We start from the raw sequence: 16,422 nt of genomic DNA, 5'->3' as shown, positions 1-16,422 counted from the left end.
TTTGATATATTGGAAAAATTGGAAATTTTCCATTCTTTGACATTACGTTCAAATAGGAAAAAGGCCCTTTCGTATTACTGAAATTATTAATTACATGAACACAAAAATTGATTTATGTGTGAAAGCAATCTTCATAATTTTATTCTTTCTTTTTGCTTGGTAAGCAAGGTATGTTGGCATGGTACAAGAAATCGCGTCATATTTTGTAGATTACAGTGTGAACTCAATTTTTAATAAAAGCCAGACTACTAATACAGATTGACTAAACCTGTATTAGACATCTAATATATAATAAGTCTAAACTTTTGGTCCTCCTAGGTTTCAAACTATTATCTTCATTTGGATATTAGGTATCTTTCTAGGGCAGTTTTACCAACAACCCTCTTTTGAACCAAAAGTTGCTTTCGGAAATTTCCCCAAGTAAAGGGCACATACTTTCTAGGGTTGGTTTTTGCATCCATGAGCTCAAGAGGGCAGTCAATGAGGGCAGAATTACGGGGGCTCATGAAATATGCTGCTGATAGCCTATTCTTCTCCTTGTTAACCACTGCTCTATGCACTACACTCCTCAGCTTCCCATTAGTCCAAGCCTGCAAGAAAATTACACATACAGTTACAACTTTGTACAAAAACTGAACTTTAAAAAAGGGGAAGTTTAACAAAAAACTCTCGGTACTGTTCATTTTAATGAAAAACCATATTTTTACACTAAAAATTCAATCCTGGTACTATTCACTTTACCCTTTATTTTGTCCTTATCGTTAAAACTCAAAATTTTCAAATTTTTTTCATAAGTTTTCCTTTAAAAAAAAAAGTGTAATCCAGATTACAGCCTCACAACATTAGCGTTTTTCTAGTAAGGGAACATTACTGCTAAATGTATATGTGCATACAATTGCTTGAGAGAGAGAGAGAGAGAGAGAGAGAGAGAGAGAGAGGTACTTCAAGGGTGTCACCGATGTTGATGATGAAAGAATTTTGAACAGGACGGATTCCAATCCATTTGTCGTCACTTGTCAGAACTTGCAGGCCGCCAACATCATCTTGTAACAATATGGTTAATGTATGTGGGTCTGAATGGCTCCCAAGCCCAAGACATTTTTCAGGGAGGGGACAAGGAGGATATCTGTTGACCCTGATCATGGTAGCCTCTTTTTCCTCAAAGTTCTTTGTGAAAAAGTTGTCTGGAAGGCCCAGTCCATGAGCTAACATCTCCAAAATTGTCATTCCCAAATTGTCCAGTGCATTCAAGTAACCAATCATTGCATTACTGATACATATTCCAAACATTGATTTGAGTTAAACTATATGAAGAAAAGTTAGACTTGGCAATTTCTTATACGACACGAAAATAATACGAAAATAATGAGCTTTGAGTCAACACGATTATTAATCGAGTCGTTATCGGATGACTCATTAAGAACCCGTTAATAATAGGTCCTTAACGGATACACATGCAGGTAACCCGTTTCGATCCATTAAGAAAAAAAATTATTTTTATAATTTCAAAGTTTAACTACTAAAAAAACTTATTATAAAACTAAATAGCCATAGTGTATATATTGTATATTAAATATGTATTATGGTGTTATTATTCTATATAAGTTTAAAAAATTAAGTTTTATTTATTTATTTTTATTATGAGAGTTTTTTATTGTCATTACTAGGATAAATTTTACTTTACCTCTAGTCCAAAATTAAAATCAACTGGTATAGTATTAGTATAAGCAAGAAGGCAGACCTACAAGTGTGAAAAATGTGAAACAATATATAAACACTTGTGATTGCATCATTCCTCCATGAGTAGACATTGGTTACACTTACATCGTCGTTTAGACTCCACAACCTTGAAACATAGCTCCCTTGATTTTGCAAATCCTTTGAACATTTGATACTTTGTAATATATAATATTTGAATGACAAATGTGTTTTTATGTTTTGAATGTGACAATGTGGTATGTATATACTAATTTAGTATTATGCTTTTCATTTGATTATTTATTGTTTTAAAATATATTTTCTTTAACAGGTAACGCATTGAATCATATTACCCCTTAATATTAACGTGTAGATTACGGGTATGGTCATATTACCCGTTTAATTTAACAGGTATTACACAACACGGCCTGTTAAAATATTAGGTATGACACGAACACGGAAAAAACGATATGAATAACATGTCTAAGAAAAATGCTAGCTAGGCCAGTCGTTTGTTGGTGCATGATTGATTTCAGGTCATTGATGCATGTGAGTTTTTTTTTTTTTAGTACATCGATATTTTTACACTAAAGGAGGGGGAGTTCGGCTAAGCCACATAATGGGCAACCTAATCTGGTATCGAATTCGCCATTCACGAGATTCGAACCTAAGACCTCTCACTTCCAAGTGAAGAGGAATACCACGACACTATAGTATTGAGTGACGAGATTTTATTGAATATACATACATTTATCGTCAAAAATCACTCACATGCGTTTGAATGACATTTTAGCAAGTGTGGTGTTATCTACACATCTCTTTTTACCTTTCACACACCTCTCGATTGTCGGCCATTGGGTTGAATGAATTAAAGATCAAAGGACATGAATTAACAAAAAGTGTGCGAAAGATAAAAAAAAGTGTGTGGATGACACCACCCTTTAAGCAATCATCTTAAATTGTTACAACCGAATAAAATTATAGTTCCAATAACCATTTGGTATAGCCATATTTAACTTTCACTTTATTGGAGAGGAGATTTTAACTTGAAGTACATGGACAACAAGGACAACAGTTTGTAGAAAACCAAAAAACTATTTGCGCCACACGTATTGAAAGAGGTGGTAAATTTTTTTTATATTAATTACCTCTAATTGATCAACTGTTAAAACCATTAAATATCATACATGATCTAAGAATTCAAACTAAATGATATATATGAAAATCTTACCTAAATTTGTGATTTGTTGGCCACCAAAGACCTTTGTTGCAATTTTCTTATAGAATTCACATACATTTACAATTAGAAATCACTCGCATGCACTTAAGCAATCATTTTAGCAATCATTTTAGCAATCATCTTAAACAACTACTAAAGAATAAAGAAAATTTTCCATTAACCATTTTGGTATAGGAGCACTTAGCCTTTACTTTATTGGAGGAGATTTAAAGTAACGTATGGGCATCAGTTTGTTGATTAAAGAACAGAACTATTTTACCACATGTATTGAAAGAGGTGGCCAGCAAATATGGAACAAATAGACAATATCTCTAATTAATGTACTGCTAATTAAACCAGCAAATATGGAACAAATAGACAATATCTCTAATTAATGTACTGCTAATTAAACCATACATGATCTAAGAATTCAAGTATGTATGGTATGAAAATCTTACCTAAATTGCTGGTGTTGATCACCAAAAACTTTAGTTGCAAATGCAACTACCTGTTGAGGGGACTGAAGTAACTGTAAGATCTCTGCCCAAGGTAAATTTTTTTCATAATCAGGGTTTGTGGCACAGTAACCCAGTGGTAAAGTAGCTGATCTGACACCCTTCACTTTCTTCTCCATTGGAAGGTCAAACAGCCCATTTAAACTCCCTATGAAATTCTCTATGATCTCCAAAGCAACCCCATGATCCACTAACTTGAAGAACCCCCACTTCTCACAAGCACTCACCATCACTCGGCAAACCTTCTCGTAGTCTGGGTTTTTCCTCCCATCCAAAATACCTTGGAGACTTATGACAGGGATGTCATCTGTATCTGCAAAGTCTTCGTGGTTTATGGCTGGCCATTCTTCTTTCGACCAAATGAAATTCTTCACAATTAGTTTTTGTCCCATGGAGAGTGACTCAACATATTGTTCTTCACTCTGCAAGGCCATGCCAAAATCTCAGAGAAATTAGAGTTTCGCAAAAGCGTGCTATTTTTTTGCTGTATGCAGCAGATTTTGCAAAAGGGTGATATATGCAGCAGTTTTGGGATTGTTTATCTAAATGCTTCTTTTTGTAGCCATATAGTATGCTTTGTTAAGTGTGATAAATTGTTGTTGATTGTAGTTTCCAAGAAGATTCAATGGGTTGGACTAAAGATTTTCTTGGATTCAAAGTATCATTGTTGCCTAGGTATATATGATGAGGCTGTCTTTTAGTGGGAAAAAAACGTGAGATTCCTTCGAGGTCATTGGAGATAACTAGGATTCCAACTAAAGAAATGAACTTGTAGAAAAAATGGGATCTGTTAGCCGTCCATTTGGCCATTGGATTTTGATTTTTAAGTTGTGTGCCACTACAAGAAAAATAGATCCGTCGTTTAAGATATTGCCCGATGAATACATTTGCCGGTTATGAATTAATATACGCAACGGAGCATTGCTCAACTGACGGAAAGGAACTGATCAACATGTCGTATTTAAATGTTGTTGTAAGATATTTCGACGGACAAAGCCGTCGAAAGATATGAGTTTACGAGATGGTTTTTCCATTGGGCAACTTAAAAAAAACATATTGCAAAAATGGAAATAAATATATACAACCCAAAAAAAATTGTTCACCCAAATATATTACAAAAAGAAAAAAGAAAAAAGAAATCGTAAACTATGGTAGAGTCTAGTCATTGCTGGGACAACTGCTAGGGATCTCTTGGAATAGCGGCACAAGCTCAGGCAGGACGGTGAATCGTAAAGCCAAAAGCTGATAAGCTTTGGGATATGGCTTTGAAGTATTGACGGACTAATTCCCTTTGGCGTGCTAGCTCCTCCTCTACTTGCCAAGTCTGGAATCGATCTCAGTCGCTGTAGTGGAACTCAATGAAGAACAAGACTTGACTTCCTAAACCCGACCCTCTCCTAGGCTGTAGACTTCCTTGCCCTTCCTTTGGCCAACCTCGTCCATCAGCACCTGGAGAGACACCTCTAGGTCAGGTGTCAGCTTTTCCACAGACACGTTAGGATGCTGCTAAGAGAGATTGGTGAAGTAATCGTCCTTCTTCTATACCATTGAAGCTTATAAAAAAAAAAACAAAGATTACGAAGTTAGATCAATTACAATTTAAACCATAATTACAGTAATAAAAGTTGTAATTGAAAGTTACGAAAAATACTTACAAAAGTCCCGTCTGCGACCTTGTTGCCATAATTGGCGTGGGTCTCTACCCAAACCACCACTTTCGAGAACTTCTCCCTAGCTTCCCGCCGTTCCTCGACTAGGTATGATGGAGTTCAAGAAGTGGAATGGTGCTCGTACAACTTCTTATCCTGATTTCCTTTATTTGCCGCTGATTTTTTCTGTACATTAAAATATTAGTTTAAATGAAGATGAAAAAATAAATATACAAAAAAAAAAGAAAAAATATAAATATTTATTACCCAAAACTTTTTGTGGAGCCAAAACAAATTGAGAAAAATATGGAGGCGACACATGGATTCTTGAGTTAAAAAGACAAAATTACCTTCGAGCCGCACTGGAACTCCCACGCGCTAGCAGCAAACAATCACAACTCAATCAAGGTCAAAAGTGATCAAAATAGGTATTTATTCAAAACCTATTTCATCCATCCTCATCAAATCCTCCCCACAAGGTAACCTCCAAAATATTTATTCAAAATAGAATTAATTACCTAAATTAATCAATTAATTTCCTAATTGATTGCAAGATATTATTTGACATAATATCTTGCAATTACACCTAAAAACCACCAAATGTGGCTGGTTCCCATCTCTCCCAAAAGGGCCAGCCACACCCCTATAAATACCATCTCATTTCTCCAAAAACCTAATTCCAACTCTCTTGCTAAATTCTCCGAATTTCTCTAAACATTTTTCCCTCAAATTCTAACTTTGGCATCAGAGGTTCTTTGGCCCAAGCCACCCCCCTCCAAATTCATCGTGGGCGCGTGAGGCTCTTGGCCATGACCTAAGATGTTAATTGTTTCGTAGGTGCAATTTTGTCCAAGAAGAAGAAGGCAGAAATTTGCATCCACAAATTGGTGCTTTCATTGAGAATTGAGTCACATACTCGTAGAAGACTCTCGCATTCAAGGTTTTTCGTTTTCTTATTCATTTGTAGATTTTTTGTACGTTCTTGTTCCTAGAATTTTTTTTAGCAAAATTTTTTTGAATAAACGTAAAGGAAGAGTACAATGACGAGAAATTCGAAAACCTCCACCTTCGGCAAGGCCCACGACGCCACAACCACGACCCAAGCCATGCCATTCAAGCCCACACCGCCCAAGCCCAAGGCGAGCCAACCCGAGCCACTCAAGCCCAACGTAAGGCCAACACGTTGCCTAGCCAAGCTCTAGTCTCGCACCCACGTGCACCACACACCAAGCAACCCATTCTAGTGGCCCAACCCACTCCCGTGGCCTTCCAAGCAACCCAAATCGGTCTAAGACCGCTCTAACCTTCTCGGCTTCAAGTTTTCAAACCGACGATTGAACCGGGGGCATTTCATCGCATTTCTTCGCGGATTTGACATTTCCCAACTCAAATCTCGCACCCGGAGTCTACCACACTTCCATCACTCAAGGAAACGCATTCCTTCCAAGCTCTTCCAACCTAAATGGAGAACAACACTTGTCTCGACAGTTATAGAGTTGACGAGCGCCCTTGCATAGCAGACGACCTTGGTGAATTAGCTCTTGTAGTGCACCGAGATGCAACGTGCCCCAGACAGGGTGTCCTGAAATAGGACAATGGCAGATGAAGAACCTTTCCAGCAGTGTCTCGATAAACAGCCACTCGATCAAGCACGAACCAAGCGTTTGGGCAGTGTACACTCTCGATTGGGCCCTTGAGATAGCGTATACTCTCATCTTAGTGCGTGGAGGAGCATGCACTCTCAACTAGGCCCACACACAATCATACATTCACAGTTGGGGCCACACTTTGATAGTTAACATAAGTAACCTTCCAGGTGAAGTGTTCATTTGCGGCTAGGCCCGTAAGGAGTATCTTCCACCTTACATCGGAGTAAGCAGCATGAAGGATGGAAAGAAGCAGTCACTCAGTTCGGCTCAAGTTCAACCAGCAACCTTTGAAGAATTCCCTTGCCTGCTAAGAATGAACCACATGCACCGCCGTCGCGGCATAGATGAGCCGAACACGTAGAAGAACAGCCTAGACTAGCAGGTTAACACCAGAGGCAGTCAAGAGCTCCACTACCCCCAACATAGGCATATTTAGGAAGAGGTAGAGAGGTTTTTAAACGAGCGGTTGTGTGATTTCCAACGCAATAAAGTAACTAACGAAGCGTTTCGACGGGACATTACCAATATGAGCAAGTTACCCTTCATGAACCAGATCGAGCAGGCAAAGCCTCTACGCAAGTTTAGCATGCCACATTTCACATCTTTTAAAGGAGATGGAGATTCAGAAAGGCACTTGAAGCACTATAGAAGCATGATGATCCTTTATTGAAACAACGATGCTCTTATGTGCAAGATATTCGCCATCATTTTACAAGGCGAGGTGTAAGATTGGTTCCATACCCTACCACCACAATCCATCCAAAGTTTTGATGATCTTTCCTTGGTTTTCACCAAAGAATACTCATCATACCGCTCGATCAAAAAGAAGTCCGACCACTTGTTCAACGTGAAGAGGTTCAAAGCAGAGAAGGCGAAAATAGTCAGATACGACAACTCAATAGCAAGTGCAGCCTTCCGAAAATAACTCTCAGTAGAGCACCCACTATTTGGAGAATTGATCATGAAAGAAGATCTAACCCTGGCAGACTTTTTCGCTCTGGCAGAGAAGCATGCACTTTAGGACGAGGCTCGATGAGCAGACACGGCACCCAAGCAGCCTCGGAAAAAGTCGGTAATGGCTCAAAAGAATGAGGACGGGAAACAGTACAACAAAAGCAGGCAGGAAGCCAAGTGTAGGGATCAAGAACTACTCCAAGTTCTTAATCCTGATCACCAAATCTTTTGCGACATCAAGAATGAGCCATGGTTCAAGCTGCCAAAACAATCAAAGGGAGAGACTTCCAAGTTGGATCACACCAAGTACTGTGCATTCCACCAAGGTCCCGGTCACATAAAAGACGACTGCTACACTTGGAAGAACTACCTAAAGAAGCTCGTGAAAGAAGGCAAAGTCGATAGATACTTGGACAAGGCAATTGCGTAGCCTAGAAGGAACGCAGATGCCGACAAAAAGCCATCAACCAAGACAATTCGGATCAATGGCATCTTCGCCAAATCGAAACACTTGGGGGCCTCCAACAACTCCAAAAAGAGGAAAATCCAGCAGGCTCTACTAATCTTACAGGTCCAAACAATCGACACCCAACATGGACCCTTCGTTGGCTTCACCGAGCAGGATACCAAGGGTGTCGACTTCCCACACGATGACGCACTAGTAGTATTTGTCCAACTTGCCCATGCTATAGTTGACAAAATGATGGTTGACAACGGAAGTGCGATCAACTTACTTCAACTCTCAGTAGTTCAGAAGATGGGCCTGGAAAGCTCAATTATACACCGAGTGGAGGTACTCACCTGATTTAACGGGCACACCTCGACTGCCATCGGGCATATCACACTTGGCGTGAAAACATCGCCAGTTGTCTCAAAGCAGACGTTCACGATCATAAGCGACCCATCTCCCTACAATTAGATTCTTAGGAGACCTTGGCTGATAAAGCTGGACATCGTCACTTCCGGTAAGAATCAAAAAATTCGATTCAGCATCCATGGAGAATGAGTTAGAGAAATCAAGTTTGACCATGCTACATCTCAACGATGCATTGTGCACATATTGAAGGAATCAAAGAAGAAAACTTTTACCCCCGTAGAGGCTACCAAGGTCCGAATGAACGATAAAACTACCAAATAACAATTACAGTAAGCGGATTAAGAAGATGACGTCCAAACCAATGTGTCAGCAGATGAGATAGGATGGAAACCCAAAGAGGACGCTGAAGAAAAAACCGCGTTTGTGATCAAGCGATGCACTTACTATTACAAGGTCATGTCATTTAGCCTCAAGAATGCGGGGGCCACTCATCAAGGGTTAGTAAACATGATGTTCAAGAAGCAAATTGGAGTAACCATGGATGCCTATGTCGACGACATCATAGTGAAGGGCAAGCAGCGATCCGATCACATCGGTAACTTGGCGAAAACTTTCGACATCCTTATAAGGTACAAGATGAAACTTAATCCCGCCAAGTGCACATTTGGAGTATCTTCAAGCCGATTCCTAGGTACTCAATAACCTAACATGGAATCGAAGCACATCTCAAGCAAATCCGAGCAATCCTAAAGATAAAATCTCTGATTACCTTGAAGGAGATCCAAAGCTTGACTGAACGAGTAGCCGCCCTCAATCGCTTTCTCTTGCGGTCCACCGATCAATGCAAACCCTTTTTCAAGGCCATCAATAGGGCATAACGAGACAAATGGGATGATGAGTACGAAAGAGCTTTCCAAAACCCGAAGAAATATCTTACATCACCTTTTTTACTACCAAAGCCAGAGCAGCGAAAGACTTATACATTTACTTGGTTGTCTCTGAAGTAGCAGTGAGCTCTGCCCTCATACGAGAAGAGCTGGGGGCCCAATTGCCTGTATTCTACACTTATAAAGCTCTTCTCGATGCGAAACTAGATATCCTTGCTTCCTCAGTGGAGACTTCTGGCATTTGTATGTCAACGACGCATCTAACTATAAAGGCTCGGGAACAGGCGTGGTCCTTGTCACCGCAGATGGTTTAATGTTCGAGCAGGCGATCACTTTAGGCTTCAAAACATCCAACAATGAAGCAGAGTACAAGGCCTTACTAGTAGGCCATCGAATGGCAAAAGACTTGGCGGTGAAAAAGCTCACAATTCATTCAGATTCCCAGCTAATCATCAGCCAGATTACTGAGAGTACACGACAAAACATCCGAGGATGGCGCAATACTTAGAAAATGTACACAAGCAACTTGAGGCATTTCAGACTTACATTTTCACTCAAGTTCCACGAGCAGACAACGTCCACACGAACGCGCTTGCCGGTCTAGGCTCTGCTCTCGACCACCAACTCAAACGCTCTATTCCGGTGGAGTATTTAGACAAGCTTAGTATAGAGGTGGAACCGGCAACCAAGGTGTCATAGGTTAGTATAACTCCCAACTGGCAAAGTTCTATTATAGACTACCTGGTCAATTGCACACTCCCCACGAAAAGGTTGGAGTCTAGAAACTCCAAATAAAGGTGGCTCGTTACTTCATGTGGAATGACATTCTCGTTTGAAGATCCTACACCGTGCCTCCTGACGATCTAAAGGTTCTAAGCTCAATCCACGAAGGCATTTGTGGAAATCACTCTAGAGGTCGATCCTTAGCGTAGAAGGCTCTTAACACAGGATAATATTAGCCTACCATACATCAAGACGCTAAGGAATTAGTACAAAAGGGCGACCGCTGCCAATGCTACAAGCCGGTACCAGCGAGCTACATCTGCAGACGAATCCTTGGTCGTTCATGCAGTGGGCAATCAACTTGGTAGGGCCAATGCTGCGTGTTACTGAGGGCAGGGGCATGATGATCGTGGCAACCGATTACTTCACCAAATGGGTAGAAGCAGAGCCCATGACGGCCACGACTCAAGCTAATATAGAACGCTTTATATAGAGGAACATTATTTTTTGATTTAGCATCTCTCAATCCATTGTCACCGACAACGGCTCGCAATTCGTGGGTAAAGATTTGGCGAAGTTCTTTTAAGAGTATGGCATCAAGCATCACATGTCCACGCCGAGATATCCTCAAGGCAATGGGCATGCTGAAGCATCCAACAAGAGGATTCTCGACTGCCTCAAGAAGTCCCTCTCTGACAAGAAAGGAAATGGCCAGACGAACTCCCCGGATGTCTGTAGGCGTATCGCATCACTAAATGATACGCCACTGGTGAGACTCATTTTTCTTCGGCATTTGGTTCAGAAGTAATCATTCCTCCCAATGTCATCGTGCCAAGTATTAGCACACTACTGCCAAGCATTGAGTATAACAATAAGGAGATGGCCACAAGCTTAGATCTAGCGAAGGAGAAGCGCAAGCAAACCATCACCCGCATCGCAGCCTACCAGCAGCAGTTCATTTCCAGCTACAACAAAAGGGCCAAGATCCGGCAATTCCAACCCAAAGATCTGGCCTAAGAAAAGCCTTCATCATTGCCTATAGAGAAGGCTTCAAAAAGATGCATCTCATCTGGGAAGGTCTATACAAGATCAGTAGAGTAGGCGGTAAGGGTAATTACATTCTCGCCACTATGAATGACAAAGAGATTGAAAAGCAGTGCAACGCCTACAATCTAAGGAAGTACCATGTGTGACCTTCCACTGCATCAAAGCCCGAATAAATCAAGCAGCTCAACGGGCACCACCTCACGAGCTGAAAATTATCCAGTTGTTATGCAGTCTCTACTTTACAGCTAAGTTTTCTTTCATTTCACTCTTTTTTTTCAATGATGAATTCAGAAGTAATTCACAACTTGGCTCGACTACATGTCTACAACAACTTATCTCTCATGCACTTCAAAAAGAAAACCGCGCCCTTTTTAAGGACTCATCGCAGGAATTTGAACCCCCCGAGGGATCAACCATGCTCTCCAGTGCGAAAGGGTAAACCAATCCCCCGACACCCACATGGGTCTACTCTCCAAAGCGGGAGGATATACTCTGCACTCTGAATATCCATACGTGGATGAGTTGGGCTGCCTTAGTATAACTAAATGCACAACGGTTTGCGCTGAAATTCCTAGAAGAAACCGCAATGGTCTTTTTCAAGGCCTAGTTAACTGAAGGATTTTGCGTCTCTTGGCTTAATCTATGGGGAACCGGGCCCTAAAGACGAAGGGGGCACATTACGTAGTATGCTTATGAACAGCAGCTTTGGAACCCTAAAGCTGTTACCGAGTGCACTAAGGTAACTTACGGTTTCCAGAAGACTGCCTACGACTTGCCTTTCGAGCAGTAAGCCACACTAAACTTATACAACCGCACGTTTCTATGAAAGGTTAAATAAGATAGTGTACATATATGAAGCTTCATCCACCACCAACATGCTACGCAGTCGATGAACTTCATTTTTGCCAAAGCACGGAAGGACTTACACCAAATCCTAAAGTGTTATGATACTCGCTACGAGACCTAGGGAATTGGAGAAAGCCAAAGTTAACAGCCAAGTGGTCATGTAGACTCGTTTGCTTCTATAAGTAAGGCGTCCGGCTGCCGACCCTACGGTTAACAACCTTGCAAAAGTTCTACACCTACACCCATGGTTGCGTAGGCTACGTGGGTCTGTTTGCTTATAGAAAAGTAGCATGGCTACCACTAGTCTATAAAGTTTAGCGTTAAGGCACGAACTGAAGAAGTAAAGATAGAGAAAAGGGAAGGAAACAAGTTTATTAAATTTTTTAGCAAAATTGATAAACAACTAGCAAAGATCGAATAAGTTCAAGTAAAGCAAAAAGCAACAAGGAAAAAAAGGAAAATCCTAAAGACTACAATGAAGACTACTGCTTAGCAACTTGGACACTCCACGACTACTGATAGGAGCATATTCATGCGACTTAATTAGCTTGTTCTCGTGCATTTATGTTGTGTTTACTTAAGTTATTTTAGTGTTTAAGGCTACTTTTGTGTATTTTCAGATTATAAGGCTAAAGTGTACAAGAAGATGCAAATTGGAGTCTTTTGGAGCGAAAGAGGAATGAATGAGTTGAAGATTTGAAGAAACGACGAATTCCTACTCCAACGATGAATTCTTACCAAAACGAGGAATCGTACTCAAACAAGGTTTCCTACTTGAAGTAGGAAAGTTAACCCTAAGTTTCCCGTTTTGGTAATCTTTCCTAATCTAAACGTCCGTATTTTCTAGCCACTTTGTAGGCCTTGAATGCACTTTAGTACACAAGACCAAGGCCCTAGGCTCCTTAAACACCCTAGCCGCACCTTTATATTTCTGTTTTAATTTCCTATTTTGGTAGCCTTTGATTCATCCAAAATCCATCCTAGCCGTACCTTCCAATTGACCCTAATTTCCCTACTTTTCATTCATATCGTGTAGCAACCATTAATTCTCTAACCTAAGCCATGATTATTGATTCATTCACCCTAATTGATTCTTTCCTAGCCGCACCTTTTCCCTTGTGCCGCAGCCACCATAAGCCAATATCCTATTATTTTTCTGCCGTGGCCCCCCGCCCATTTACCATTAACCCTAAAAAAACCAAAAAGAAATCAAGTGCGGCAACCACCATTTATTTTCTCCCATCAGCCGTGCATCCACCCGAGAGATTTCAGCCATTCACCATAATAAATCATTCATTCATTCAACCTAATTAACATCCTGCCGCAGCCACTATATTATTATATTCTCCATTCTCCATTTGATATAAGGCAGCCACCTAAAAACCTAATAAAATCCCTGCTTGCCGCTGCCATCATATCAATTCCAGCATTCTCCCTAAGCCATATCCTACCTTCACACACACAAAAAGCTAGCCGTCACTCCCATATATATTCTACCCTATTTTTCTCTCCCAAAACCGTGCAACATTCTCTCTAATTCTCTCACAAGCCGTCACACACCATGGAGCCACATAACCTAATTTTTCCTCACTAAGCCGTAGCTTCCCATTCCATTATTCTCCCAGCCGTGACTCCCACCCAAAATTCTCCCAAAAATACACCCTAGCCGCTGCCATTTAGGGAATTCTAAAAACAGCCGCATCCCACCATTCCATAATTCCAGCTTTTTCCCATCCAGCCGCAACCACCCATTCCAGCTTTCTCCCTGCAATCCGTGCCTTTCCCATCAATTCCAGCATTCCCCCATCCTTGCCGCAGCCCTCTAAACCACCACACTTCCCTAAACCCATTCCCAAACCAGAAAATCATCCAAAAACCACCCACACCATCTCTGCCGCAGCAAGGAGAAGAAGAAAGAGAAGCTTGGACGCGCAGAAATTCAAGTGGATTCGTTGTGCGTTCTAGGTGTAATCAATCTTTTGTTCGTTATGTTTAAATTCAATTTTATTTCTCTTTCTGTGAACATGAGAGGCTAAACCCCCTAGTTAGCTAGGGGGTGATTCGAAACCATGATTATATATGTGAAATAAGTTGATTACTTCCAATTATCGTTGCATAAGTTTTGAATACAATTTGCTTAACCGTTTGATTTAAAACTTATTCTTGTATGTTGATTGAGAGTGCACGCTTAATTTGCATGCTTGAATTTGATGCTAGGATATAAGTTTGTTTCACCTAATCGTTATGAATTTATATTCACAAGTAGTGAAGGTTGCTAGTCACGATCATGTTAAGTAGATTCCTGGCAAGCGTATCATGCTTTTCATAGTTACAAATGCCTTGTCGATGCTTATGATTTCCAAAGAACGTAATGATTCTAACTTATATCTTTATCATGCTGTTCATATAGAGAATTTGTTAGGAATAATTTGTTTGCGATGCATATTCATCCAATTCAATGATTCTAGGGAAATCTGAAGGTTAATTTAAGCGGACCTAATTAACTTGGAGTGTCGAGGTTCATAACTTATTGGATTGATAATTGGAAATTGATTTACGTTGCATATATTTCATGTGTGGAGAAGAACCCCTTAGCTATCCCATCATCCATTGATTCATCACAATTTTGTCTTAAAATCTGTTTTCTTTACAATCTGCCCATTTAGTTTAAATTCGTCCAACCACAATCCCCCCATATTTTGTTGAGTCTTAGTCATTCGTATTTGTTTTATTTTGTGTTTTGAAGCATTTGGAGTCATAACACTTTCAAATTCGTCCCAATTAAGTTCTAGTTTCTGTTTGAGTCAATTCAAATTAGATTAGCACCCCTAGTTAATCCCCGGTTAGAACGATCCCTACTTACTTCATTACTACAATTGTCACAAATAGGGTTTAATTTGTGTGTCAACATTAGTTCGCATCAACTACTTAGTCACCACACCTTCAGCAGCCGCGACACCCTCAGCAGTAACACCATTTGACGCTTTACCTTTAGCTGCTTCAGCCTAGGCATCAACTTCTCTGACTATTTCACTAATAGAAGCCTCGAAAGTAAAAGGGAGCAAGTCTTCCGGAGAAATAGAAAAGGTCTCGAAGTCTTTATCAGAAAACTCAAAATCAGACGGCCACCCAAAGAAATGGTCTATATAACCCAGCTTGTAGAAATCAGCTTGACTCTGAGTAAATAAAGCTTCGAACCCAACCTTTTCACCCTTCAACTATTCATTCTCCTCGAACATACCAGCACGGACACATTGCAACTCATCCACTTCCTTCTTCAGATTGTCGTTGATCTTCAAAGCACCTTGGAGTTCCAACACTTGAGGCTCAAGCCTATCAACGACCTTCTTGAAGTGGATCACTTGGGATCACTTGGTTGTAAGTAGCGATTAGTTCTTCATCCTTTATGTAAGCAGTGGAGCGGAATTTAGAGATGGCACAATCAAGATCTTGAATATGAGGTATGTAACACCCGATTTCCTTTTCTGCACTTTAATAATTTACTTGGATCGCATGAAGCCTAGTCTTTAAGTGTACAATCTCTTGGCATGTGGTCTCAAGTTGTACAGAAGTGGGGCATAGATAGTAGACCCTTTCAAAGCAGCAAGCTTAGATTCCAACTTCTTGATTTTCTTGGTCGAGGAATAAGCTTCGACTGCCAGAGTTCTTGCCACTTCCTTGGCGGCCTTGGTGTCCTATTGATCAAGGAGCATAGACTCGGCTGCTAGAATCGCCGTCTTTTGCATCTTAGCCAGCAAAGCAATCCCCCTTTACTTAGTTGTGTGCTTCGCAAATGAACTTGGGCTAACAACCCCTTTGATGCCATCAACAAACTTGGCACATACATCTATGTCTTCAAGCAGAACTGGTTTCAAGAATGCACAAATCTCAGTAGCTTTTCCAGAAGCAGATTTGGTGAATTTCTCAAAACTGTCCACGTAAGCAGTCTCTTTCTTTTTAGCATATGAATCGGTCTTAATAGCAGAAAGAACAGATTTTGGTGCCATTTTAGCAGGCAAAGGCACCTTATCACTCTTTATAGCAGCAAGGCTCTCCGAATATGAACCAGACTTAGCCCTAGACAAACGTTTGGGCACGAATTTTGGCACTGAGGGCACGACAGAACTTCTACGCAGAGCAATTATGTCAGCAATCAAACTAGCCACCTTCAGGACGACGGGCATCACTGGAACAAATCTAGCAGCCTCCTCTTTCTCCCCCTTGGCAAGTCAATCACAAGATTAGGGACAGTCAGCGAACCTTCGCGAGCAGTGGAAAAAGTCTTTGGCTTACAGTGATCGGATGAGCCAACACTTCAGCCTTGATTCGCTTTATCTTCTATCTCGAGGGTAGCCCACCTTTCTTTTGGCGAAGATGACTAAGTAGCCAACACCACTCGTGGTATTCAAAAGGGATAC

At 40.7% G+C, this 16,422-nt stretch overlaps 1 protein-coding gene across 1 annotated transcript; it reads right to left on the bottom strand.

Moving 5' to 3' along the window:
• Nucleotides 1-335: 335 nt before the first annotated feature.
• On the bottom strand, nt 336-3,866 carry LOC137710353 (gibberellin 20 oxidase 1-B-like). The gene is made up of 3 exons (XM_068449305.2): nt 3,376-3,866; nt 943-1,270; nt 336-590 (listed from the first exon to the last, which is right to left on the bottom strand). The coding sequence occupies exons 1-3, from the start codon at nt 3,864-3,866 to the stop codon at nt 336-338; spliced, it is 1,074 nt and encodes a 357-aa protein (XP_068305406.2).
• Nucleotides 3,867-16,422: the final 12,556 nt, after the last annotated feature.

The sequence above is a fragment of the Pyrus communis genome, chromosome 6, assembly GCF_041283825.1.
Source record: "Pyrus communis isolate YQ-2024b chromosome 6, ASM4128382v1, whole genome shotgun sequence".
Lineage (NCBI taxonomy): Eukaryota > Viridiplantae > Streptophyta > Magnoliopsida > Rosales > Rosaceae > Pyrus > Pyrus communis.
This window is presented reverse-complemented; position numbering and strand designations above follow the sequence as displayed.

Excerpts from the sequence above, each read along its gene's own strand:
- LOC137710353 (XM_068449305.2), bottom strand. The coding sequence starts at position 3,866 with ATGGCCTTGCAGAGTGAAGAACAATATGTTGAGTCACTCTCCATGGGA. Across the intron at positions 1,271-3,375 it reads GATCAACACCAGCAATTTAG|TAATGCAATGATTGGTTACT; the intron begins GTAAGATTTTCA and ends AATATGTATCAG. Across the intron at positions 591-942 it reads ACATCGGTGACACCCTTGAA|GCTTGGACTAATGGGAAGCT; the intron begins GTACCTCTCTCT and ends ATTTTCTTGCAG.